This window comes from Hippoglossus hippoglossus, chromosome 13 (genome assembly GCF_009819705.1).
Source record: "Hippoglossus hippoglossus isolate fHipHip1 chromosome 13, fHipHip1.pri, whole genome shotgun sequence".
Classification (NCBI taxonomy): Eukaryota; Metazoa; Chordata; class Actinopteri; order Pleuronectiformes; family Pleuronectidae; genus Hippoglossus; species Hippoglossus hippoglossus.
The window spans coordinates 15,390,329-15,416,535 of NC_047163.1; the positions used below are offsets into that span (position 1 = coordinate 15,390,329).

The 26,207-nt window shown below is 42.7% G+C and overlaps 2 protein-coding genes across 2 annotated transcripts in view; one reads left to right on the forward strand and one right to left on the reverse strand.

Annotated features, from left to right (window-relative positions):
* Positions 1–26,207, reverse strand: part of zgc:158328 (uncharacterized protein LOC567225 homolog) — a 59,231-nt gene that overhangs the window by 13,538 nt on the left and 19,486 nt on the right. The window contains exons 5-23 of the mRNA XM_034604872.1: positions 25,564–25,686; positions 21,524–21,646; positions 20,144–20,269; positions 19,590–19,712; positions 18,959–19,081; positions 18,357–18,494; positions 18,074–18,196; positions 17,045–17,167; positions 16,637–16,891; positions 16,414–16,542; positions 13,954–14,082; positions 13,029–13,157; positions 8,756–8,890; positions 8,165–8,299; positions 7,011–7,136; positions 5,762–5,893; positions 4,959–5,087; positions 4,738–4,869; positions 4,253–4,381 (exon numbers count right to left, since the gene is read on the reverse strand). Of these exons, the coding sequence (XP_034460763.1) occupies positions 4,253–4,381; positions 4,738–4,869; positions 4,959–5,087; positions 5,762–5,893; positions 7,011–7,136; positions 8,165–8,299; positions 8,756–8,890; positions 13,029–13,157; positions 13,954–14,082; positions 16,414–16,542; positions 16,637–16,891; positions 17,045–17,167; positions 18,074–18,196; positions 18,357–18,494; positions 18,959–19,081; positions 19,590–19,712; positions 20,144–20,269; positions 21,524–21,646; positions 25,564–25,686 (2,562 nt within the window). The remainder of the gene's footprint in view (positions 1–4,252; positions 4,382–4,737; positions 4,870–4,958; positions 5,088–5,761; positions 5,894–7,010; positions 7,137–8,164; positions 8,300–8,755; positions 8,891–13,028; positions 13,158–13,953; positions 14,083–16,413; positions 16,543–16,636; positions 16,892–17,044; positions 17,168–18,073; positions 18,197–18,356; positions 18,495–18,958; positions 19,082–19,589; positions 19,713–20,143; positions 20,270–21,523; positions 21,647–25,563; positions 25,687–26,207) is intronic.
* LOC117773166 (EH domain-containing protein 2-like) lies at positions 9,393–13,025 on the forward strand. Its single transcript, XM_034604873.1, has 6 exons — positions 9,393–9,989; positions 10,088–10,264; positions 10,397–10,494; positions 10,875–11,287; positions 11,787–11,951; positions 12,052–13,025. Exons 1-6 carry the CDS (start codon positions 9,769–9,771, stop codon positions 12,613–12,615), a joined length of 1,638 nt encoding a protein of 545 aa, XP_034460764.1. The 5' UTR covers positions 9,393–9,768; the 3' UTR covers positions 12,616–13,025.

The following is a 26,207-nucleotide window of genomic DNA, read 5'->3' on the forward strand; positions in this document are numbered from 1 at the left end:
GGAACAGGTTACAATCTGCAAATACTTTTACTTTAAGTATGTGTAAAAGAAAGTACTTACTTTTTTACTCAAGTAGTAAAGGTAATATGGTACTTTTACTTGAGTCCATGTTTGTCTATTTGTTTGTACTTTTACTTAAATAGAATATAAGCCTGGTGATGGTTTCCCAATTATCTCAGTGTTGTTTTTTTAATTTAATTGACCACCTCTTCTATCTGTACAAGAAAAGCAGTGTCACTATGTCAAAAGATGAAAACCCAAATTGGGACTGCTACAGAGGCGGAGCCAGTGGGGGGGGGGGGGGGGGGGGGGGGGGGGGGGGGGGGGGGGGGGGGGGGGGGGGGGGGGGGGGGGCAGGGGGGCACTGGCTCCCACTGAAATCTGATTGGGCCCTGAAGTGCCCCTGTTATTTCAATGGTCTTAAAAAAACATAAGTCACCTACTAACAAAACTAACAATAAATATGACTTTTTAAAATATATTCAATGATGTGTGGCTTTGCTCAAAGCAATAGAGCCGACAGTTACTTAAATTACTTGTGCATCTCATTGAATCAGGAACAGTGTATGGACATATAATTGGCCCCTCTGTGAAAATTGTGACCCCTTCACGGCCCCTGATTTAGACAAATCCTCGATCCGTCACTGTACAGAAATGTGCTTTTAATGTGTTCTAAATGCCACAGCGCTGCACTCAGGGTGTTTCCCTCTTTGCAATCTATACATCATAGCTTCCTTCTCCTGCTCCAATTGATGATGCTGTCCCCACTTCTACTTTTTTTCTGCCTCAAGGCCTCAAACTGGGAAAAAAAAAACCGTATCTTTCCTCGCTCAGCAGTTACTGGCATGGCCATCGTCTTGTTCCCACGCTGACAGCATGACGTCTTCGCCTGCCTCTGTAGTGGTTAAGCTGCGACGTTATTAAAACTAGCCCACTGAGGATGCTGTCATCTTAGCCCAGCTGTACATTAGATCTGTAGTAACGCTTAGGCCCCAAAAAAGAAAACATGGGTTTATTGTCTGTTGTTTATTATTATGATAGCAGTTGCTGACACCATGGCAACAAGCTGTCGCTCTGATTAATCATGTATTTAGCGATGAAACAGAGGCTCAACACGTCTCTGATGTTAGAATATAAACATGAAACATCTCACAGGAGGGATGTTCCCTGTAATTGTGTCTTTACACCAAGCGCACTAATGAAATCAACATGTTAAAGCACTTTCCGTCTTTTTTTTTGGTGCTGCGGCAAACACACTCTACGTTAGATCTTCAGGGACGATCCTGACACATCCGAATTGCAAAGTTTATTATTTGTTTAAGCCAGCAGGGGGCGAAGGGTTTCCATATTAACCACAAAGCATCAATCTGTCATCTGATATTAGCACCGTGTCTGCTAGTGTTTGTAAATGTGGACTCTTCCCTCCAATTTTGTTTATAGGTAGGCACAGATGAGACGTTCCAACACACACACAAGCGCGTACACACACATGTTCACACACAGACATACATACACACATGCACAAACACCCCCCCCCCCCCCCCCCCACACACACACACACACACACACACACACACACACTGTGCCATCGTTGAAAGACTCTCCAGACTAAATGAGCTCTTTAAGACAGGAGGATTATTTCCAGATCTCTGGTTGTGTAAGAGCCACTGCTGTCAGCCCATAAAGCAGGACCACACAGCCGGAGAGCGCAGACCACAGAAACACAGCGGATAGAGAGAACACAGAATAGCACATCCTGGTGCTATTCAGGGCCTGCAATGAAAGAGGTCAACACAACAACAACAACAACAAAACAATAAGCCAGCTTCCTCGTCAATAACGCAGCTGTTGGATGACGGTCGAACCCCGGTTTTTGTTTTTTTTACTGCTGTTTTCATGCAAACATCAAAGTTGTGGATCAGAACTGCAGCAACAATCCAACGCTATTCGAACAAGAGGTCTGTTGTGCATGGACACATTTCGGCACAATAACGACTCGACGGAAATGTTCAGCATCAGCCGCAGCGAAACAAGGCTTTTTTTCACTATAGCAACGAGCTCTGCGAGTCCTGCAGTGGCGGTGATTTTCATGAGCGATGAGATATAAGCCAGAGTGGGGATGAAAATTGCCCACGTAGGAGCAAACATTGAAAAGTCATTTGAATTCTGCGAAAACAGATGAAGTGGAGAGATCTGGTCCTTCTCACGGCGCAGGCCTCTTCCTGACTTCTCCTGAAGGAAGAGGCCCCAGCAGAAGACTGAGAAACGGGACACCTCTGTTTGAGGGGGAAAGGCCTTCAGCAAAACAGAATCTGGTCGAACCGATAGCCAGTACTTCCACAGCAATGACCAATCAGAGTGACGTCTGCGTCTGAGGCCATTAGAGTGTTATGACTAGGGATGTGAAGCCCTGTTCTAGAGTGACACGGCCGTGATTTACGATGCCCCACGCGTTACAGAGGTGGTATGAATTTTCTGGGCCTGGTCGTACACTTCCAGTAAATCTTACACTTTGTAATAACAGGAGGCCACTCTGAGTCAAAAGACTATAATCAAGAACAAATCTATTATACTGTTAGGACTCTCTCACTGTTGCCGTGTCTCAGTGCTCAGGACAAATATCGTAATGATGAGAGGAATATTGGTGACATGAAGGGGTTTGCTATGTGGGGGCACATGAAAGGACTCTGCTTCCTGTGAAATACTGTTCATCTATCCCAGGACGACTATCACAATTTATATCTGGGGATTTGTGTGGTTTTTTAAATGTTTTTTGCCCGTGACGTTACACGGACAATCAGATGATTCATTGAATCTGTGTTAGGATTCAATCAAACTTGGGCAGATGAAGACAATCAGAAAAACATCCTGCAGTGCCCTCTAGTGTATCAAAACGATATTGTGTCGAGCAGCAGCGTTGCCTTGACTGGGAATGTGGTTAAATAAGTTAAGTTAAGTTCAGTATGGATAACTTAACACAAAAATATACTTATATAATAAACCGTTTTTTGTATTTTGTGACATCCAATGACATAATACCCTAAAACACTAAGTTCACTACCTGCAGCAAATCCTCCAAACTGACAACCTGGAATGTTCAATATTTTTTCTTAAAAAATGGCACTTAAGCACCAACTGATTATCAGAACACTTGCTTATAGTAAAAGATAGAAAGTATTTCAGCTCTGACAAAATGCAAAACTAAATGAAACTGTAAAAAAAATGCTCAAGTCATCTGAAGAATCATCAATGTTCATGTGAGGTTTCTCTCCTGAAACCCAAACTATCAAAACGCACCACTTCACTCCCTGAATAACACAACTGGGAGTTCTGCTCCAAAAATTAAATGTTTACAAATGGACAGACAGACAGACTGAGATACTGTATCCCTCTGCGTTATATGCCATATCTATCCATCCATCCATCTATCCATCCATTCATCCATCCATACCGCTTATCGCAGGAGGGCTGGAGCCAATCCCAGCTGATATTGGGTGTGACGGTGTGAACCCTGGACCGGTCGCCAGTGTATCGCAGGGCCAACATATAGAGACAAACAACCATTCACCGACCATTCTCACATTCACACCTACGATCCAGTTAACTAGCCTCTCTATGGACTGTGGGAGGAAGCTAGAGTACCTAGAGAAAACCCACACAGACACAGGGAGAACATGTAAACTCAACACAGAAAGACTCTGTCCTGGACCTGGAATTCAAACCAGAAACCTTTTTGCCGCACAGAAAATGTAAAATTAAATAGAAAATGCAGCAATGTCAAAGACTTCTTGCATTACATGAACAGCTTCTAATCATTGTTGTATATCGGGTTCATTTCATGTGAACTGCAGCTGTGGATTATTGAGAAATCCTTTAATCCAGTGCTAATGATAACAAGTAAATCCCTTAATATCCACACCCTGTAAACACAACTGTGTGGTGTCTTTCTGTTGCTTACTGGTATAAAGTTCTGAGTTGAGAGCCATTCCTCAGTTTGCCATCGATTGACAGAAAAACAAACATTTCTTAAAATCTAAAATATCAGAGGGCACCAATTCCCTATCTGGTTAACATAACTGTGAAGTTCCATACACAGATTACTATATCCCCCTCACTTTATATACTGGGTGGATTATTAGCAGAACTATACTTCCTACATTTGAGGTTTTTATAAATAAATAAAGGATGGCTTCACTTTTCTAAGAAATGATGCTGGCAGGAAAGCCAGTAACTCAAACAAAGGAAATCTTACTTTTTTCACAAGACGTGCCGGCGTATCCAGGAGAACATGTGCAGGCTCCACTCACATGGTCACAGTGGGCTCCATTGTGACACTGACACTGCTGAGTACAGCCCTGCCCATAACTGCCATTCACACACTCTGTGGACGACAGTGATGTGAACATTACAACACAGAAAACTTATGATGGACGGTTATCAAGATTATATTGTATCAGAATGATTTTTGTCTTGAATTTTTTAACCAAAGTGCAGCCTGTTAGAAACCATATATACAGTCTGTGGTGTTAAGCTGTGGTGCTAAATATCATGTTGTTCATCCCACTTATTAAGTACATCACAGTCCCAGGATCAACTGCAATATTTTCTAAAAGTAAACATAATATGATCTAATTAAAGATCCAGGGAATTACTTTCCGTGAACTCAAAGGATGCTATACCTGCAAACACCCGATGGTGGCAGCATTCATCAAAAATATATGGAAGAGGTCAACTTACTCTCTTCACAGTGGTCTCCGGTGAAGCCCGTCTCACACACACACTGACCGGTGACCGGGTCACAGCCCACAGATCTGTCCTGGCACTGACATCTAGTGGTGCACCCCTGGCCCCAGTAGCCAGACTCACAGGCTGTGAAAGTCAAAAAGTGTTGCAGTGGAAGTCATACACAACGTATGAATGATAGTTCAGTATATTTTAAGGGTAAGTGCAGTTCTCACGTGCTGCACAGTCGTGGCCTGTTTTGCCAGGAGGGCAGACGCAGTGTCCAGTGTGTGGGTCACAGCCGGCATCAGGGTGGCATGAACAGTGCATGAAGCAGCCGGCTCCATGGTAACCTGGAGGACACTCTGGACACAACAGACATCCACAGGACACACGCTTTAGTAACAAAGTGAAAGTAAAAAATATCTTCACAAAGCGGACACGGAAAATTAACATCTGGATCCATTCACTTATTCAAATAAAGTTAAATTAACATCTTTACTTGAAGCATACAGATGTGAATAATTGGCTAAAACTATAGACTATATATACAGATGGACAACATGTTTCAACTTCCTCCCACTATCCAGAAATGAAGCTAAAATATCCTGGATACAAACAGTGCACTTTAACACATTTGGAGCCAGAGTCTGCTCAGTTGCAATGTGGGGACGGAGCCGTAGTAGCGAGGACCCCTCGATACACATGCCCCATCAAGGCTCAGCTGTCAATCATGATGTTTCACCTTGGTTTAATAGCGTCAAATAACAATTGAACAGAGAACGACCTAAAACCATCTTTGAGAAAATCTCATGTGATGTGATCTTATTATTGGTCACCTGTCCGATTCCATTAAGAAGGAGGAGGCGGGACCTATGACCTATATTGTAGCCAGCCACCAGGTGCCAATCCAGACGCTTTGGCTTCCCTTTTGGGGAGCAGTCATGTCGTTCATCTTAACAAACAGTCTATGGTTAAAACTAAACCTAAAATGACAGAAATCCCATGCTTTTTGTCTCAAACCTCAGTAGAAACTCACTGTTCTGACAGAGGTCTCCTGTGAAGCCCGGCGAACAGTCACAGCCTCCAGTCTGCTTGTTGCAGGAGCCTCCGTTCTGACAGCCAGGACAAGACGACTGGCATTTTAACCCCCAGAATCCATCAGGGCAGTCTGGGGAGCATCAAGTGTCTTTCAGATTAACTGAGCAGTAATCCACTTATGTTAGTAACGTCGCTGTAAAGCCCTAAAGCTTCTTATACCTAAATAATTTGGGAGAGGAATGCTTTAAAAAGGTCTGTGAAAGGGGTAAAATGTGACACTGGGCAAGTGAGCTTTAAAGCAAAGGACAAGTTTCTGATTGGTTTGGTTAAGAGAAGGACAAGGGACACAAACACAATGGTGTCTTTGTGGCTAGAGATAAAACTGCAAGCTGGAAGTGAGTCAGTGAGTTCAAACTTTCCCTCAACACATTGCTTCCTCCTATAATCTGCAACACGATCAGGCTAAAATGACCCAAAGCTCTGGAGACGTATTATGCTTTTATAGTTATTCCCTTTGAGGCACATGGAGTTTTCTTTTTCATGTAAAAGGTCTACAAGGTTAGCCCAAAGTCAAAAGTAAGGCTTTCAGTTTTTATTTGAATTGTTAACATTTGAACTGTATTGACCTGTTTGACTTCAAAATAAACAAATCTAGAAGCACATCAGACCATCTGTGGTAGTTTGCTTCGTGATTCAGCAGAGGGCGCTCACTGTCACCTCCACATGCCTTTTGGACCAGTAAAGTAAGCCAGTAATGTTAAATTGAGGCACCATAGACTAGCAGAGCAATGTCAAATGCTCAACCTCGTCTGACTGCATGCACGTGGGGCGGGGGGGTTGCAGGTATGCAGTATATACTAATTGTGTCATGATAAACAAATTTAAAGGTGACAGGCCATGTCCTCTACATTTGCACACCTAGTGGATATTCTGACACACCCCCTAACAAAGTTAGGTAAATCCAGAGTGGAGGCCAATTTTTTCTACATGCGCTGGAACTGGTTGACCAATCACAACAGAGTGGCCAAAAGGAGCAGACTGGGCTTTATCAGGAGGGGGGAGGCCTTAAAGAGAGTTTCAGACAGAGGCTGAAAAGAGGAGCTGCAGCGTTGGACAGTGTGAGGAAAGTGATGTGTTTACTTAACAATCAAGCATTAGAACCTTTTCAAGTAATAACCCAAACTGAAATCATGATACTGAATATGAGCAGACTATTTTTCCTTTAAAGGACAATGAATTAAACATACCTTCCTGACAGGAGGGTCCTGTCTTCCCAGGGGGACAGATGCACTCTCCGGTTATGGGATCACAGAGCGTTCCTCCACAGTCACAAGTCAGATGACAGTTTTGTCCATAGCTCCCAGCTTTGCAAGCTGGTAACAATACACAATAAAAACATAGAATAAAAAAAGTGGAAAACACAACCGTCCAGTGTAAAACCAGAAAAACCACAAGACACGATTACACAATATTGCACAATGGGCTAAGGGAGAAAACTACAGTAGAGAAATGCTCACTCGTTTTCTGTTTATTTATTCAGCCTCTGCAGTAGTAACTCAAGTAAATCACCCCTGTCATGACCTGGCCACCAACTGAAGATCAGTAAAAGTCAGAACATTTGGAAGACTCCTGTTTTATATTTGGCATCGGCAAACTCTGCAAGCCTGGGCCTGGGCCGTGCATTAGCGCTGACACACTGTAACTCAGTCATGTTGTCTTAATCCACTCCACGGGGCACAAAGTCACATTTTATACCAGAGGCTCCCGAACAATATTCAGTATCACTTTAGATCAAAACACAGAGGGTTGAACTTTCCTTCAACCGGCAGAGCAAACAGCCGGAGGACGCCCTGCTGCTGAGGAATAACTCTTAATAACAGGAACACCTGCATTGACCAGGTGAACTTTTTTTATTTCAAGTACTAAATCCACTCAATCCATCAAAGGTAACAGAGAGTGAATAGAAGGAGAAAATAAAGGAGGATTTATTGGCGTTACGGTTGTGACAAAGGGGGAGAAATTGCAGGAACTCATCAATAACAATTTGTGTTGTCAGTTTATCAAAAACATCTACACAAGCATGAAGTTTGCAAACAAAAACCAGACATGCAGACACCTGTATGCACCAGTATGCAGGGTTATACTGTATGTATTCACAGTGGTGCTCTACTATATAACCACAAGAGAGCGCTGTGGAGTCAAGGTTGATGGAGGACTTCTTACTGTCCCTCAACACTGTGTCGGAAACATTTGAAAAGAAAAAGATGACCTATGGATGAACGCCAGATGAACATAAATTAGACCTAAAATAACTTGACTCTGCACTTCCCCTACACAGCACTTGTATAGTTTGATGCACACAATGTTATTTAAACTGCAATGCAGCAGCTTTTAGTCTCACCGAGCTGACATCTATCTCCATGAAGTCCCGCAGGACATCGCTGGCTGCACTCTCCGCTCCTGGGGTCACATGGTCCCCCACCTGGACAGTCACATGGCCGCTCACAGCCTGCACCGAAGAAGCCAGGATCGCATTCTACAATAAGGGAACGGAAACACACACACACACATAGAGAGCAAAAGAAGATTAATACAACATCGAATCTCAAACCAAACGTTTTGCAAAACCATGGAGAGTAGTCAGGCACTTGGGTTGTTCAAACCAGGGATGATTCTGAAATCTCTGTGGATGATCTCAAGCTGCTCCTCTATATATTAAATAGAGACCTATAGCCCTTGACTGCATTAAGCAGCATACCACCAGGTTTATTTCCCACCAGCCAAGGAGATTAACTAGGATCTTAATAAAGTTTGAAGCTGTGAAATGGTCATTACAGCAATATGTCTACATCAGTTTTGGGCTGAAAGGTGCATGTTAGGCAGTTGACCTGAAATTGTTTACTCTATTTAACTAGACCCAAATCTTAACCATTTCATTCCTGAGGCCTTGGATACTGATGAACACATTGGTGTCCTGGTTAAGTGTTCCTACCTTTCTCACACTGTGGGCCGTGGTGTGCAGCTTTACAGGAACAGCTCCCCGTTTTGGGGTCACAGCCAGAGGAATGTTCTTGAACACAGTCGCATTCCTTGGAACAGCCTGCGCCGTGCGTCCACCTGGGACAAGCTGAGGGGCGGATGGGATGGATCGGTTTGAAAGCGGAAAACAAAAGAAAAGCACAGTTAGGTCGATGTACAGTGGCGAATGGTGTCAATAGGTTCTCACACAAATGCTCATCAAACGGCACGACTGACATTGTTGCTGCATGAAAACGACTTCATATACGTTTCTTTACAGTCACGCAAAAACAATACATTTTTGCTTGTTGGAGTGAGTTCATTGAGAAAAAATGTTGAAATATCGGATTGCATTTATTAAAACAAACACACCCGACCACCGTGTTATCACAGCGCCAGACCTCTGCTAGTCTAAGTCATGTGACCGCAGACTCCTGTTTCACATGAACATCATGCACAATTACGGTGCATCATTCATCCCTACTATATCAGTATAATCACAAATCTAACTTGAGTGCGGGCCGGCTGCTTGTGCAAATGCTTTCCTGCAAAGTTTGAGCTGTAAAAATCATGATGGTGGCAGCTTGGTGGCCACTGTTGTTGGAGATTACAGCAACTACATCACATAAACAGACACGTTGAACAAATATACGTAGAGGGTAACGTAAGGCATTGGAAACTTAAACACTGCCATGTCCTCATTAAGTGCTTCAAACAATCACATTTTGCCAAGACTGTCTCTACTCAGCAACAAAAAGCTGAACTCCACTCCACCCTGTTCCTCTCCACATTGGCTTTATGTTAGATGCAGCTGCAGGCTCTGGTTACACCCTCTCCACCCTCTCTATGTCCCGCTGCAGGATGGAGCAGACAGCTGTGAGAATCTGATAATGTTCCTCGTGCACATTCCTCCGTCATTCGGTTTTTGGTCTTAGAAGGGTGAGCAGCCTCCACACTGAGACGATCGAGAGCAAAACAAAAATCAAGATGTCCATCCGGAGGCTCAGGAGCAGCCCTAAAATGCTGGGAGATGTCAATATGGTGACAGAGGAGCTGAAGAATCTTTATTACAAGAGGCTGCTGCCGATAGAGAAATATTACGCCTTCCATCACTTCCACACGCCGAGCTATGAGGACGCAGACTTTGACAGCAAGCCAATGGTGCTGGTGATGGGCCAGTACTCAACAGGAAAGACAACTTTCATCAGGTAAGATTGTGGCCTCCCATTCTTCAGCCATTAAAAATATGCAGATTCCTTGCACAAAGGATGATGACAGTGGTGCTCTACGTTGTGTGTGTCTTCAGGTATCTCATAGAACAAGATTTTCCTGGTAGCAGAGTTGGGCCAGAGCCGACCACTGACTGCTTCAGCGCCGTCATGTACGGAGACGTGGAGGGAATCATCCCTGGGAATGCCCTCACGGTGGACCCGAAGAAACCCTTCCGCAACCTTGGCCCTTTTGGAAATTCTTTTCTGAACAGGTGACTCAAAAAGACACAAAAGCAGAAAATGAAAAAGGGGGAGAATAAGAGGAGTTTATCTTATTTCTTCCAAAAGTCACCGATTAAACTTTTTTTCCCTTTCTGTTATTTACAAATATTTTTTCGATGCAGGTTTCAGTGTGTTCAGATGCCAAATCAGGTGCTTGAAAGCATCAGCATAATCGACACACCGGGGATATTAACTGCAGCTAAGAGAAAGCTGAGCCGAGGTGAGATACTTTGCTAATTTCCTTTTCAGTGGCAGAAGCTATTAGTGGGCCTTAATGTCCACGTATTCAAGTTTAAGACAGAGCTGGAAAGCATCGTTGTTGTCAGGGGGATTTAAATTCCTGAAAAGAGGAGTCATAGTAGATGCAATAAAATAACAGGATTTCAGTCCAACACATGAAGTCAGAAGCACAGCAGACAAAGGTAATGTGACATTATAGTTGGGAGGAGATGAGCAGCAAGTTAAGGAGCTGCCATTGCTTTGTTTTATGGGTGTGTTAATCTATGGGTGTAACTGAAATGCCTCGAAACCAGTGAGAGCCTGAGTCCCCCTTACAGTCAGTGTTGATGAAAACCCTGTGTTTTCTTGCTCCATCCCCAGGCTACGACTACCCGGCAGTGCTGCGCTGGTTTGCAGAGCGTGTGGATCGAATCATCCTGCTCTTCGACGCACACAAACTGGAGTTCTCCGACGAGCTCACCCGGGCCTTTGGGTCTCTGTGCGGCTACGAGGACAAGCTGCGCGTGGTGCTCAACAAGGCCGACAGGGTCGACTCGCAGCAGCTCATGCGAGTGTACGGCGCCCTCATGTGGTCACTGGGGAAAGTGTTTCAGACCCCGGAGATACTGCGGGTATACATAGGGTCGTTCTGGTCCGAGCCCAGGCAGACGTGCGACCACTACCAGCTGATAGAGCTGGAGGAGGAGGATCTTCTGACTGACATACGGAACCTGCCGCGGAATGCTGCAGTACGAAAGCTGAATGACCTGGTGAAGAGGGCACGCTTAGTACGGGTAAGAGATTGTGTCCATCGCAGTTAGCAAAAAAAGTTTTGGCTCCGATTTGGCCCACATCCCACATGCGGCCCACATGCCACGTCGAATGACGGCACTTGGAAGGTCCGCTCCTCTTTGCTTGCTTGGGCCACAAGTCAACCATAGCAATACCGCATCTCAAACAAGGTGCCAAAGGTGCACCCGAATTTGATTTGTGCTATTTGGGCCATATTCACCATTTAAAACACTTCACAACCAGATTACACCTCGCCTAGAGCAGCGCATGTTTGCCAAAAAAGGACAACATGTGTTTTGGGCTATTTTGTTCCACGTTTGCTATTTTACAAGTTGACTTCTTTAGGCCCACATCCATTTTGTACAGGCCACCAGAGGATCAGAAGTGTTGCATCATTGCCTGAAGTGGCCCACATCTGTATTCTATCTGGGATAAATATTAAAAAATCCAGCTGCAGATTTGATGATCTTGTGTCTCATTGGAGTTTTGCTCCCTTCCCAGGCTCATGCACATATTATCAGCTATCTAAAGCAGGAGATGCCGACCATTTTCTGCAAAGAAAGCAAGAAGCACAACCTGATTTATCAGCTTCCTGTGATTTTCAAAAAGATCCAGCAACAGCATCGGGTTCCAGCTGGTGACTTCCCCGACTGCACCAAGATGCAGGTCAAACACCACGTTTCAATTGCTATATTAATAACATATATGTTTTAACTTGAACTAAATATGTTCTGTGTGTCTTACATGTAACTGCGTTCATTTACAGGAGAAACTTATGGGTCATGATTTCTCAAAGTTCAAGACCCTGAAACCAAGTCTGATGGCCTCCCTGGATAAACTCCTGACCACCGACATAGCGAAGCTGGTGCCTTTACTTCAACAACAAGAAGTGAAGATGAAGAAATCCCTCCCCGGCATGTTGGACGGGGACTTTTTGGGAACGTTCCGGCCCGAGCATTACAGGAGAGATCCTTTCAAGGAGCTCCCCAGAGACGATGACGGCAGTGAGGCAGATTTCGACGAGTGGATCGTGGAGAAGTACAAGCCCAAGTACGATGAGATTTTCTACAACCTCAGTCCGAACGCGGGCAAACTGAGTGGCAGCAAAGTCAAACAGTGGATGACGACCACGCTTCTGCCGAACTCTGTGCTCGCTCACGTCTGGAGGCTGTCTGATGTGGATGGAGACGGCATGTTGGACAATGAGGAGTTCGCTTTAGCGGTCCACCTTATTGAGGGGAAACTGGAAGGCCACTGGCTGCCCAGAGAGCTGCCCTCTCACCTGGTGCCACCGTCAAAGCGCCTAAGTACAGCCAGCGAAGAAGAGTAAACATGACATCGAGAGGAAGTGGAAGACGGAGGACATGTCTCCATTATATGTAAAATATGTAAATCATTTTTCTAAATATAATCTAATCAGAGGATACGTTAATCAGCACGACACCAAAACATTAAGTTCATGTTTGATGGTTCTGATCACTGAAAACTTTTTTTCATCTCACATTTCACTTCGGAATTTTGCACAACATCAATACAGCAGTATTGATGTTGTGCATTCATTTAGGTTATATATATATATATATATATATATATATATATATTTACTCTTACATAATAATAATGTATCTATTTGTATTGCCATTAAACTTATAAAGATGATTAGCCAGCATTATTATTTATTGTTTGTGATAGCATCATCATCATCATCATCATCATCATCATCATCATCATGTCGGTACTCACGCAGGTGGCAGAAACGACCATATAACCCTGGAGAACACAGACAGGCTCCATACAGACGATGACAGTGTCCGTTGTTTGGGCAGTTACACTTTCTTCTACATTGCTCCCCGAAATAACCTCTTGGGCAACCTGTGAAAATGAATAATGACAGGAAACATAGTCATAGTTCTGGTAGGATGCCTGCTTCAGTAAAACAAGCTCCACTGGAATAAAACCACAGAATGACAGTTTAACAGAGTTTGGTAAAAGAAAATAAAAATAGACATGGGCTTAATTATATGACAGAGTATAAGGGCCTCTAAAAAGAGAAGAGAAATCTTAGATTTCGAGCTTAAAGTCACAATATTTCAAGTAAAACTCATACATTTATAAAAATAAAGTCATAATATTATAATAACAATGAAGTCATCAACCCTGTGTCATTATAAGGAATGAGGAGCATCTTCTTAAGTTATACTTTTCATATAGGTTTCACAAATACTTAATCTTTTGGCACATCAGCGCCATATTATGTCTCAGTCTCCTGATTTTCTGTTTCTGAAGAAAGAACCAAACAGACTTGGAAGAAGTTGCCTCTATTGCGGTGGAGGAAATGTTTGGTAGTGGTCGACTGTACATCTGCGTGCTATTCAAAGGGGTTTCGTAGTTTCTGCAGAAACAGTGAGATAGGTAATCAAGATGGAGTGGGAAGCACCACTTCTCCCTGCTGCTTATTTCCTAAAAATATATATATTTTTCTTTTTAAGTATTTATTTTTTGTAATATTAGGCCAATTACTTTTTTCTGATTAAATTGTGACTTCATATTCATAATATTCTTACTCTTAAACCAAAAAAAAAACGTAAATTCGAATTGTGTGTGTGTGTGTGTACGTGTGCATGTGTCTGCTTAAAGTGTGTGTCTATAGAGAAAAAAGTGTACAAACCATCCTCGCAGAGCAGGCCCTGTACCCCTGGGGGACACAAACACTTCCCAGTCACAGGGTCACACAGGCCTCCATTCTGACAACGGCACAGACTGTTGCAGGCCTGACCGTAGGTCCCCTGTGGACAAGCTGCAGAGAGCAAGAGGAGGTGGGATCATATGAGAAAAAAAGCACTGGCATATCAGAATCAATTGCTGGATCAAACTGTGGGAAATTCAAGGTCTAAGCACTGGTGGTAAGAAGTCAGTCAACACTTCCTCCTTATCCTGTCTCTCTCCATGTGCGTGCTCTCCTCACACTCCTAATCCCTGTGGCCTTGTTGCACATTATAACATGAACCATCTGGCTGTTGAAGACGTGTTACAATCCCTCACGTTAATGTGTGCTGAAATTCCATGTCACATAGCAGCTTTATGTCACTCCCTGGAAAGATAAGCCAGCTGTAATAATTTGTGGGGGTAACTGCATCATGCAACCGCAAATAGACAGAAAGTGAAAATAATGATGACTACAGAAATGTTTGGTCCTTGGACTTACATCAGTTTGATGAGAACTACCTAAAATTGAAAGTTACTTTGCATCTATTTAGACTTTTTAGTTTGGTCAACGTCCCATCATCTAACATGGAGAAGGTGGGGCTTATGACCTGCACTGCAGCCAGACATCAGGGGGTGGTTGAGACGCTTTGGCTTCCCTTTTAGGAAGAAGTTACAGAAAACTTTTTTAAGAGATTAACTTGGAAGCAGATTGTAGAAAGAGGGGCTACAACTTAACTTGCTGTATTGCCAGTACATGAACTTTCAGTGTAAACTAATTTCTTGTGTTTCTTGTGGCTATAACTTCATAAAATAAGGTGGTGAAGTGACATCAGTCAAATCGTGTGAGACAAAGTGGTAGAATATTTTATTTCATTTTTAATGGCCATTGAAGGTCCGAAGCTGTCGCCATGTTTTGAGCAGTTCACAGTTCTTTATAGATCGCTATGTTATTACTCTACAGTGGCAATTCCCATATCTGTGCTTCAGGCAGTAAAATTGGACATCTACTCCGCTCCACCTGAAACTGCTGCCCATGTCCAGACACTTCACCTTCAGGGTGTGCATCTGAATACCACCACCTGAGGTGCGTGTTTCTAAAAGTGACAGATTGCTTCTAACGGACTTCATCCCAAGTGGCTCTCCTCACATGATTACGAGCCTGACTCCTGTTCGGAGCAAAGACAGCCATTAATCATGGAGCCTGATGGGAACAATGGAGCTCTGCTTTAGTAGTGGACATCCTTGGCCTCAGGCATGTGCTCTCGCTGTGGGCCCTGCTCGGCCTCGCTCCAGTAGCAGACAGATTGATTCACCTGGTGCTCTTGTGTTCAGGAGCCCGTAAACAAGCCAGCCTCCCACGCAGAGGAGCAGACAGGTTTTGATACATGGCCCTGGATCGATGCACAGTGGGAGCACTCACATCTCCACAACTTCACCACATCATAGCTCAAATAGACCTAAAGAAGAGGTTATATTCTGTGGGGAAAACCAGCAATACTGTGTGTGTGTGTGGGGGGGGGACCTAAATTATTTATTTTGGCCTCCTATCCATGCATAAGTCTTAGCCAGTCATTTATTTTATACGTTCTAAAAAATGAAATATTGTTGTAAACTTTTACAGAAATAGTTTAGTAGTTTTTGTAAAAAGCACAAAGTGTTGCTTTTGCACATTGTTTTTCGTAAAAAACAAATAATAAAAAATCGTAGAAGGTAAAGATTTTGAGTTTTCAGAGCGAGCTGTATCAATCTTCACATCTAACCATTTGAGAGATAGTAAAAAAGTGTATTTCTCCTTAAATGAATGCAGTCAGCTTATTGTGACCCCTACTTGTGTTTTATTGTACAGCAACATCTAGTGGTCATGTGAGACAGCATCCGTCTTTTGTACAAATGCCCCAAAACGATATTTTTATATTCAAGTGGTAAAGCTTTCAATCGGCCGCAGTTATTATGAGGCAGGTGTTGCAACTGAGTCCATGTAAGAAGGAGGCCAGAGTGGAGGGTGGGAGTTAAACATGGGAGAGACTGCTGTTCATTACAGATCCAAACAAACAACCACCATTTTCTCATTTCAGCATGTTTTTTATATTAAACCAAGACAATGAACATCCTCTATCTGAAAACAAATCCAAACTATGACCTTTCCCTTAACCTGACCACAGAGTTATTTACTTTTTGATTTTTAAGAGTTTACATGTAGCACATCTCCCTAACCCTAACCCTTATGCAAGTAACACTGCTGTGCTTCAAATCTGAGGTTAGCGACAAATGACCAATGTGATCATTTAAGCTGGAGGATGTGTTGATTCCTTGAGGGAAATATATCTTAACCAACTGTAGCACTTGTCAAGAATCAGATAAACAAAGTTACACACACACAATGCACAGGAATGTAGAACGTCTTTGTATAAACAGGACTTACTCATGTTGCAGATGATCCCAGTCCATCCAGGTGAACACTGACACCTGTCTCTGTTTTCACTGCACTCTCCGTTCACACAGTCTTCACAGCTCGCACTGCAGTCATCCCCAAATGAGCCGTCTAGACACACTGAAAAAACATATGTATATATAATATGAAAACAATCAAATAACGTCCATCTGATTTCTCATCTTAGTCTCGTCACTTGCATGTTTTACTGCACCTATGTGGCTGTCCAGCCTGAGTTCTCCCCTGCGATCTCTCTGCATCTGTGATCCTTTTTCATTGTCTCCAGCATCACTACCATCATCATCATCATCGTCGTCATCACTGTGATAACGGGAGTGTAAGGCTGCTGTGTACTGCAGGAGCTGAGGAGCGTTGCGGAAGAGCAGATCTGGTAATCTGTGGACCTCCAGCTGCTCTTCATCTTCTTCCTCCTCGTCCTCCTCTTCTTCCAGTTCTCTGCCATACAGAGCTAAAGACACCCAGCACAAGGTTAGGGTCGGGATTAAGTCATATGAGACAAAGTGGGATTTCTTAATATGAAACATTTTATATTTATCTTAACTTATTAAGTTAAGATATGGCTTTTCTATCCAGGAATAACTACAGTCCAAACGTTACTCACAGATACAGGAGTGCTGGTCGTGATCCAAGCGGAAGCCGAGTCGACAAAAGCATTCGTATGTTCCCACGGTGTTGACGCAGTAGTGTTCGCAGCCTGAAGTTTCTGCCAGGCACTCATCAATGTCTGTCAGAGGAATTCACAAACATCATACCGCTGAAGAAATGACAGAGTAATAATAGCTCAGTTCAAGTGTAAGTGAGTCTCTGGTTGGTTTGATTTAAGTTTATCCAGGTTGCACACAACTGTTTTTTACTGGTGACGCATAAGTTCTTTAGAAGACAGGTTGAGCAGAGCTGCGTTCAGCCCAGATAAAATGTAATAAAATGTTTATTTAACAGTCCTTTGTGATCATAGACTGTATGTAAGGTGGATTTTTTGTCTCAGAGGGATTAAATATGCATTTAATACTTCAAAATATGCTCAATGTTACAGTTTCTAGTTTAAGCTGCTTTCAACATCTTCAATGATGTGACAGCATGCAGCTGCTTTCACATTGATAGAGGACATCGGGAATCCATTGTGTGCACTGCCTTTTTATTACAGCAGGGTTTTTATATATGTCGCTGCTGCTTGGGCAACACCTCTGACACACCCACCAAACAAGAGAAAACATAACTCGAAGTCGGTTGCACACCTTTTTTTGAGCAAACATGTCTTTCAAAATGTTTTGAGATTGAACGCACCCTGTTCAAGCTCAGGTCGGCCTTGTCATTTCTCTCCATCCAGATGAAGATATGACAGTTTCACTTCAGAGCATTTATTTGATCTAAATTCTTCCAGATGCAGATTATGATTTTTGCTGTGTTACTAATCTGGCAGTTGCTCTCGATTGTGCAAAATCTGCTCTGCAGTAAACAAATGTGTTTTTAGTTTTCTGCACTGAGACGGCTTGAAAAGGCTCAATATCGGAGTAATTAGGTTGTATATGCGCTTTGGGACTTTGTGTCCTGCGCAGCTGTGTCACAACATAGTAAACACTTACAAAAGCACCAGACCAGGCAATCTGCTAACAATCCAACGGCCTCTTACCATCGCAGCCGCAGCCGTCTGGGTTGAGTCTGTGGCCGGCTCTGCAGCTGCACTCGTAGCCGCCCGGGTAGTTCCTGCAGAAGTGACTACAGCACGACTCCCCACTGGCACACTCATCACTATCTGAGGACGGCACACAGTGGTACAGGGTTTCAGGAGACAGACGGACAAATAAAGAAACCAAAATAGAGTGAATATCAAAGAAGAGTGAAAGAAAAAACAATACATAAACAACGGTGGAGAAAACAAGACCCAGAGGAATAAGAAGATGAGAAATTCGTACCCACACACGTCTTCCTGTCTCGGTCCAGCTGGTAACCGTGGTTGCAGGAACAGAGCGGGCCGTTGGTGGTGTGCTCACAGTGATGAGAGCAACCTCCATTGTTCTTCTCACAACTGTTGACGATCTCCATCTCAATGCCTGGAGGACACACGACCACAACCATGACTACAGTGAGGACAATGTTGGGGGCATTTCAAGGACTATTTTGTTTGTCCCAGTCTTTTAACTGCTGGGTAAAGATGATCTAAAGAACTAAACTTAACCTTTCCAATTTCCTGGCAATGTAAATCATATATGTGCTGAATAAATATTTGTTACTTTCTAAGCTTATCTTTTATTGGTATTGTCTGCCAAACACCACTGTCATGAAATCTGAATTCAGAATTGATATTCTGTGTTTTATCAGGTGGGTTTTAATGAGGTCCGTATGTCTGAGAAAAGATAATTGAGTTACTGCTCCCTATCCATTTTGCATTGTATGTATATATATATATGTTTTTGTTGTATTCAGAAGATGAATAATATTTTGGATAAAAATGTTGAGGTTGAGAAAGGACATTGTCATTTGCCATTGGAATTTGTGGATTTGAATTTGCACTTACGGTAGCACTGTTTGCCATCAGCACCGAGTTCAAAACCTGGGTGACACACGCAGCTGAAAGAGCCCAACGTGTTGACACACCCATGGGAACACTTGGCACGGCCTGAGCTGCACTCGTCAATGTCTATAGGAGAAAATTAATACAAGGCATGAATGCACGTATTTACACAGCAGTTCTGGGACTTCAGAGAGAATAGGACCTGGGTTACTATGATTCATACAGACACAGAAACATGTACATTGACATTTCTGCCATAAACACACACACACACATACACACACAAATAGATTACACACATATCTTTTTCCTTGATATTGATTTCTCTTTCATGGATAGTTTGATTGTAAACCAGATGTACTGCATAAGAAAAATAACAAAGACTCATTAAGACTTCTTAATTATGAGCAGATTCAATTAAAGACATTTCATTGGAATGTTCCTTCTCCATTTTTTCCTCATTTCATTCTCTTCTTCCTCCTCTCTAACTCAAGCTGGTAATCCTCACTGAGTTTGTGATTGTGTTCTGTGTGTGTGTGTGTGTGTGTGTGTGTGTGTGTGTGTGTGTGTACGTGCATTTATCCACATGATCATAAATGAACTGATGGGAATGTGTGTGTGTGCAATTCCTCACCTTCGCAATTCTTGGCATCTCCATCCAGTGTAAAACCGCGTCGGCAGCTGCAGTGAACCCGGCCGTCCTCAAACAGACACAGCTGGGCGCAGCCTCCATTCCTCTCCTCACAGGGGTCCATCACTGACACAAACATAAACACACAATTACAAAACTTAAAGACAGGTCAACCCAGCAGGTGACACCGTGACCCTACTGGTTACCTCCTAAGAACAGTTTTCATTTTTGACACCAGACTGACATCTGAATTTGCCACATGCATCATTTTACAGGTTTTCCATACTTTGTCAATGGGTGAGAACTGGGGTTGTGATATTTGATCTGAAGATCCACTGCAGGAGGACAAATCTGAATTCCTTTTCTTGACTCTTTCCAAAGCTGCTTGTTACATTCTTTCCTTTTCCTACCTTGCACACTGTCAGTAACCACAAGCGTGCCGTGCGCTGTATTATGGTCCAATATACAACAGCAGAAGCCCCTAAAGAGTAATCTGCTGTCCTGCAGCTCCATACTTGTTTGATATATTCATGCGTCTGTTGGTAAAAATGACTTACATTCACAGTGTCTCCCATCCCTCTTCAGCTGGTAGTCCTTCCGACACTCACACTTGTAATGATTGCTCCCCATGTCCACACACTTGTGCTCACATCCGCCGTTCAACACTGAGCAAGAAGTCACAGCTTAAAGGCAAAACACACACACACACACAGAAAGTGTAAATAAAGACAAGCTGTACAGCTTTTAAAACCTGAACTCAGATATATTTGACATTGTTGTCAGCCTAAAACCGCTTTTTCACCTCCAACTCTGCCGCCGTGTAATTATTGAAAACCCCAGGGTAAAGACTGGAATGTGTAAAATGATTTTCGAGCTGGGTCCAGTGGGTACTGCTGGTTACTTCCTAATGACCTTTCCATCTCATTTCTCCTGTGATTTAATGATGTGCCAAATATGAATATCAGCCGTGTGTCTTGTGGGTGCTCTAAACATAGACACGATGACACAGATGGGCTGTAAAAGTGAGAGAGGGACTGGTTTTAAACCCTGATGACTTCTGCAGACACAATTAACTATCCCTTTAACTCCACTCCTATCCCTCCATCCCTACCTCCTTTACATCGAGTATTAAGACATTAAACCAAAAGGTAACAGAAGGCGAACGGATTATCAGCAAATAACAATTTGCTTCAGAACTTACTTATTTCATGGTGCTAAATATTTAGATCAATCCTAATGAAATAAATCTGAAATTTCCCACTTGACACTGGGGTTAATCAATGATGCTCAGCACTGCAACTCATTGGAGTTTTATCGTGCTAATCCACATTTGGGGATATTCTTCTGTATGTTCTCTCACAAAATACACAAGGTGTGAGTCAAGTCTCCTGAGGGCAAACAGGGACCAGATGTTCACTCCAGATGTGAGCAGGTCATTAGCAAATCTCAAATGCTCACCATCAAAGTTGGAAGTTGTGAAAATACACAAATAGCCTGTAATCTCAAAGGACTGTAGACTTGTAAAAAGGGGACATAGTGGATGTCCAATTTGTGAGTTGTATGCAGTGTTTAGCTAAAGCAATAAAATACAAAATAGTAAACATAAATATGTCTGATTTGATTACTGGTTATATTGAATAAATAGTTCAAGGAAACCAGCAGAGACTTCATGTTGAACACGCAAAAAAAACGCATGTTATGTCGAATTATGTTTCACAGTCAAGATGTGCTTCCCCAATTTTGTCTCCCATCCCGCAACCCCTCAGTGGTTAGCGTTAGGACAAGGTTGGCTTCAGGTTAAAGTAAAGGGAAACAGAATTCAACACAACAAAGAACATATCTCAAAATGAAACTAAACTTATTCCTCTATGTTACTGAGGGAATGTTGGAAATATCCTACAATATTACTGTGAGATATAATTGGAATATAAACTTACGGATGCAGGTCCGACCGTCAGAGTGCATGCGGAAGCCTTCGCTGCACTCACAGTGGTGAGAGCCCGGTGTGTTGACACACATCTGCTGGCATCCTCCATTGAGCTCCTCGCACTCATTTACATCTGAACAAACAGATATGTACAGTTTATTTAGTCAAAAAAGTGGTTTGTTCGTATGCCTGTCATGAATGTGGCATAATTAAAAACCCATATAAAAGGTGTCTTGCCCTTTTTGTGTTAAAAATTGGAGCATTGCTTTGGTCAATTCTGGGCAAAAAATGATTATATCAATAGAAGGTTCAAATGAGCTGGAGTTTCGAAACAAGAAATGTGTCACATCCTTTATAAAACAGTGTATTCAATTTTGAGTCGGCCTGATAAAAAATTCCCTCAAATAAAAGAAAATGAAAAACACATTTTAGTATTACAGATTTATAGAGCTGTAACTGAATGATTGCATTTGCTATCCTTGAGTGTGTGAGATTTGGTGCAGATTCATGTACAAGCCTCAGTATTTAATAGTGAAGGACAAAAGAAAATGCTAATATTGAAAAGTTTCTGTACATTCTATCCTTTTCTTCTTCTGGCAGCCAATGTGTCAGAGTGCCTTTGAATCCCCACTTGCTGCAGAAGCCCACTGAAACACAACACTGACCCTTTGCTCTGCAGACCTCTCTTGGGAATAATACACATGTTGGGTGTCTTCGTTGGAGAATGATGAATGGCTTATCACTCTCTCGTACAGTATGCGTGCATCGATTTGTTTTCTTACACAGGGGAGAGTTCCTCCGCAGAGGTATGTCTGTGCGTGTGTCAGACTGAAGCGCATGTTCCCGCAGAGACAGAGGCTATAGTTGAGAAGACACGCTACCTGGGGCAGCTAATTCAAGGGTAATCAGACTTTACTACACATCTGGACAACACATCACACGTCCTCCGGAGCTTCTTCTCTCCCAGGTGATGAGAGAAAGGCCGCGTGAGAGGACCAAATGAAGCAGTTTTCTTTTTTAAATTTTAAGAACATGTGGTTCGGTTTATTTCTGTGTGAAGCGCTACCATCGTTAAGGTCAAAGCTCTTCCCACGTAAAGTGCATATACTAGAAATCGTTTTCTGATAGTTTATGCATGTGTGTGTGTGTGTGTTCTTTCCCTGAACTCGAAAGTCTCTGGCAGACCCATGGGAACAGGCATCTTCAAAATGACCTCAAGACTATTTTTAATTCGTTTGTGTAGGAACTAAAGGGAGGGGAGGGACAAAGTTAAGGCCCTTCACCATAAAAATAATCCTTTTCATATCCTGCACATAGATTAGTGTGATCAGGTTAAAGGTCATTACCTTATCAGACTGAAACAGATATTCAGGTTTGTTTTTGGAAAGTTATGAACTTGGGTCCGAAGATTGTGTCGGCTGCTTAACAGACCTCTTAAATAGCCGAAATGCAATGTATGAAAAATTACACCAATTGAGTAAATCACTCACACTTATAAATAAACCACACACATGAGTGATAAAGCAAATTCAGTTTCATTTTATGAAAAACACTTACTATGAAATCTTCATTGCAGATGAACCAGGCAGGATGAGCACATGGACACATGTATTTTAAAAGCACTGCACACAACGTCCAGCACACAAACAATAAAAAGTGACGGTATAATTGTAGAACAGTTTGAGGAGGACTCAATAATGACAAGGAATAATTCTGAAGTAGCTCCGGAGCATTAACACGGGTTAAGCAAACATTCCAAACATGCAGGGTTAGAGCAGGCACCGTTTATTTAGATATCTCTGAATTTTTAAACAAATATTCACAACACAACCAGCTCTGAATAATGATAAACTCATGAGCGATCCTGTCATTATAGGCTATTTTCTACTTTAACACATTGGCAGCTGTGGTAGAGGAACCCTGGTATACAAAACAACAGACGCAAGGGGAGGTTTGTCAAGGTTAATATACTTATTGGGCTCCTCGCGTGAAAGGATTTCAGTGGGAGACACACAATGGCTGCTTTTTACCACAGGGTGAAGTGGTGTGTGTGTGGCAGCGGGGGTAGGAGGGGCGGCGGCGGTGTCGGAGGTCGAGGGCCATGAGCTCTGAATGGTATCGTGTGACACCGCCTGGCTCGGAGCGGAGCTGCTGAGCGAGCATCCCACAAGACAAAGCAGCAGATGAAACGTACGGGAGCGCAGCTTTGGTGGCGGAACAAAACAAACAGGTGGTCTTCCAAAGAAACGCAACAGGGGCTGAATTTACTCAACACCAAAGGAGGATCCGAGGCACTGGAGCAAATGTTTAAATGTGTGTAAATAGCACCATTGTGGCTGTCAGCTTAAGTGGTCTCACTCATCTTTCAGTTTCCAGGATGTGATGCTGGCTTTAAAAGTTCCTAAAACACCTTCTAAAAAGGTGTTTTCTGCCACAGTCTAAACCCACAGTTAACCGTCTTTCCCCATAAATACGACCACACGCACTATTCACACAAAACACTGTGAAATAAGAAGTTCACAGCTGTCGTTTGACTTCTGTAGAGGTGACGACTCAGACTTAAATTATCACAGAGTGACAGTATCCTGTCTTAAAGGCTAAAAGGTGAGGGGCGAGCATTTACACCTGTATCTTTCAGTAACAAATGGTGCTAAGTTTTCAACACTGACTCTGCATATTCACGTCAGATGAGACAGATGGACTGAGAAAGCATGAGGTCTGAGAAGGTTATTAAAAACCTGTGAGCTGCGTGTGTGTGTGTGTGTGTGTGTGTGTGTGTGTGTGTGTGTGTGTGTGTGTGTGTGTGTGTGTGTGTGTGTGTGTGTGTGTGTGTGTGTGTGTGTGTGTGTGTGTGGGTGTGTGTGTGTGTGTGGGTGTGTGTGTGTGTGTGTGTGTGTGTGTGTGGCTGGTTCAGCTCTTTACAGCCTGGAGTCTAGACAGTTAAGTCGGCCCTCAGTAGGTCAACCTTGGCTTTTTGGTTCAAATTGAATGACCTAAATATTTCTCTAACATCATGGAGGACATATGTATTAATATGTATCTAGAATGTAGATGGTAATCAATCAGAATCAGGGTTTATTGCCAATTAGGTTTACACATACAAGAAATTTGCTGTGGTGTGTTTGTGCAAGTATGAATATAAAATATATAAAAATAGGAAACAAATTTTAATATAAAAAGTGTATAAGCACCAGTGAAGAGATTATGCAATACGTGCACACTAATGTTATCAATCTTTTGGTAATATGTGTTTTAAATTTATCAGTTGTGCATCAGTGTGCTTTACAATTAGTAAATTAACTAAATGCAACTCTTTACTCATTAAACATTAGCAAATACTTTTTTAAGGTGATCAGGATTTGATTACATCCACTATAGCTTGAAATGTTGATATTGCCTTTGCTGGCATATTAGTCTGATATTCTTATCTAAACCAATCAGCCAATGAAAGCAACTAGTAATAGCCAATCAAAGGCAGGTTAGGGACAGGGACACGGACCCTAACCCTAACACGGACGACACGATAGCTCCCCAAAAGTGAAGCCAAAGTGTTTAGATTGCCTCCATGTTCGTGAGGAGATGCACGGTATTTTTGGTAGTTCTTATCACACTGTGGATTAACATCATGATTAACAGCAGAGAGTAATGGGAGCTTGCTACCATGACTCCATCCCCGGTCGCTAGGTGCAGACTCTGGCTCCAAATATGCACCATGGCAGCATTCTTATCTGTTTTTTTGGGGATTCATTTCTGGATAGTGGAAGGAAGTGGAGACACACCGTCCATATTTATATAAGGTCTATAGGGTAAACAATAATAAAGCTCAAACATACCAGAGAGCGCCCTCTAGGCATGTTATAGTATGCATTACATTAGGTATGTTGTGCTGGTTTGGAAAAACAACAGGCATCTTTAACATCAAGTAAATTCATTCACATTTTTGACTGAAAAATACTTGTCCATTCATAAAACAGTACAGGACGCCCCGGCCGGGCGGAGAGCCTGCTACCGTCTGTCTGTACACTAGCTACATCCAGATGTCCGTCTTACCGTGACATGTCTTGCCATCTGGCTCCAGTCTGCTGCCTTCGGGACACTTGCAGTAGTAGCTGCCGATAGTGTTGCAGCAGTAACCCTCACAGCCGTCTTCATCCACTTCACATTCGTTAACATCTGAAAGAAGAGGATAAAAAGGCCAGTTTTACTTACATACAGCAATACACGATATTCAAAACACTGCTGCTAAATCGATTGTGTGGACAGACAGGCTTTTGGCCCTTTCAGCTAAATTTTCTTCTCTTCTCTCTTTGCGGGGTTCCTTCCTGTTTTCTTTAGTTCTTTCCCTTATCATCAGAAACTTTTACAGTTTATTTTCCGTGTAGATCATGACCCTCCTGACTTTCTGCCACAGAAATACTTTGATGTTGCTAAACTAACAGGCAGTTGATAGTGAGTGTGTTGCCAATCTTTTAGGACCGGTGCACTCCCGGAGGCACGTAAACGAATCAGCAGAATCTTGTAATGATTTTTTTTCTCCCTTGGAACTTTCACCTGATTCAATTGATTAAACTGCTGCTATTGCCCCTGTGGTTCTAGTCCATGTGGCAGAGTCACAGCCGAACCTTTCACAAATGATACAGTGTCGGAAAAATGAGACTGTGAAAGATAAATGCATTGCACTTCAACGAACACCC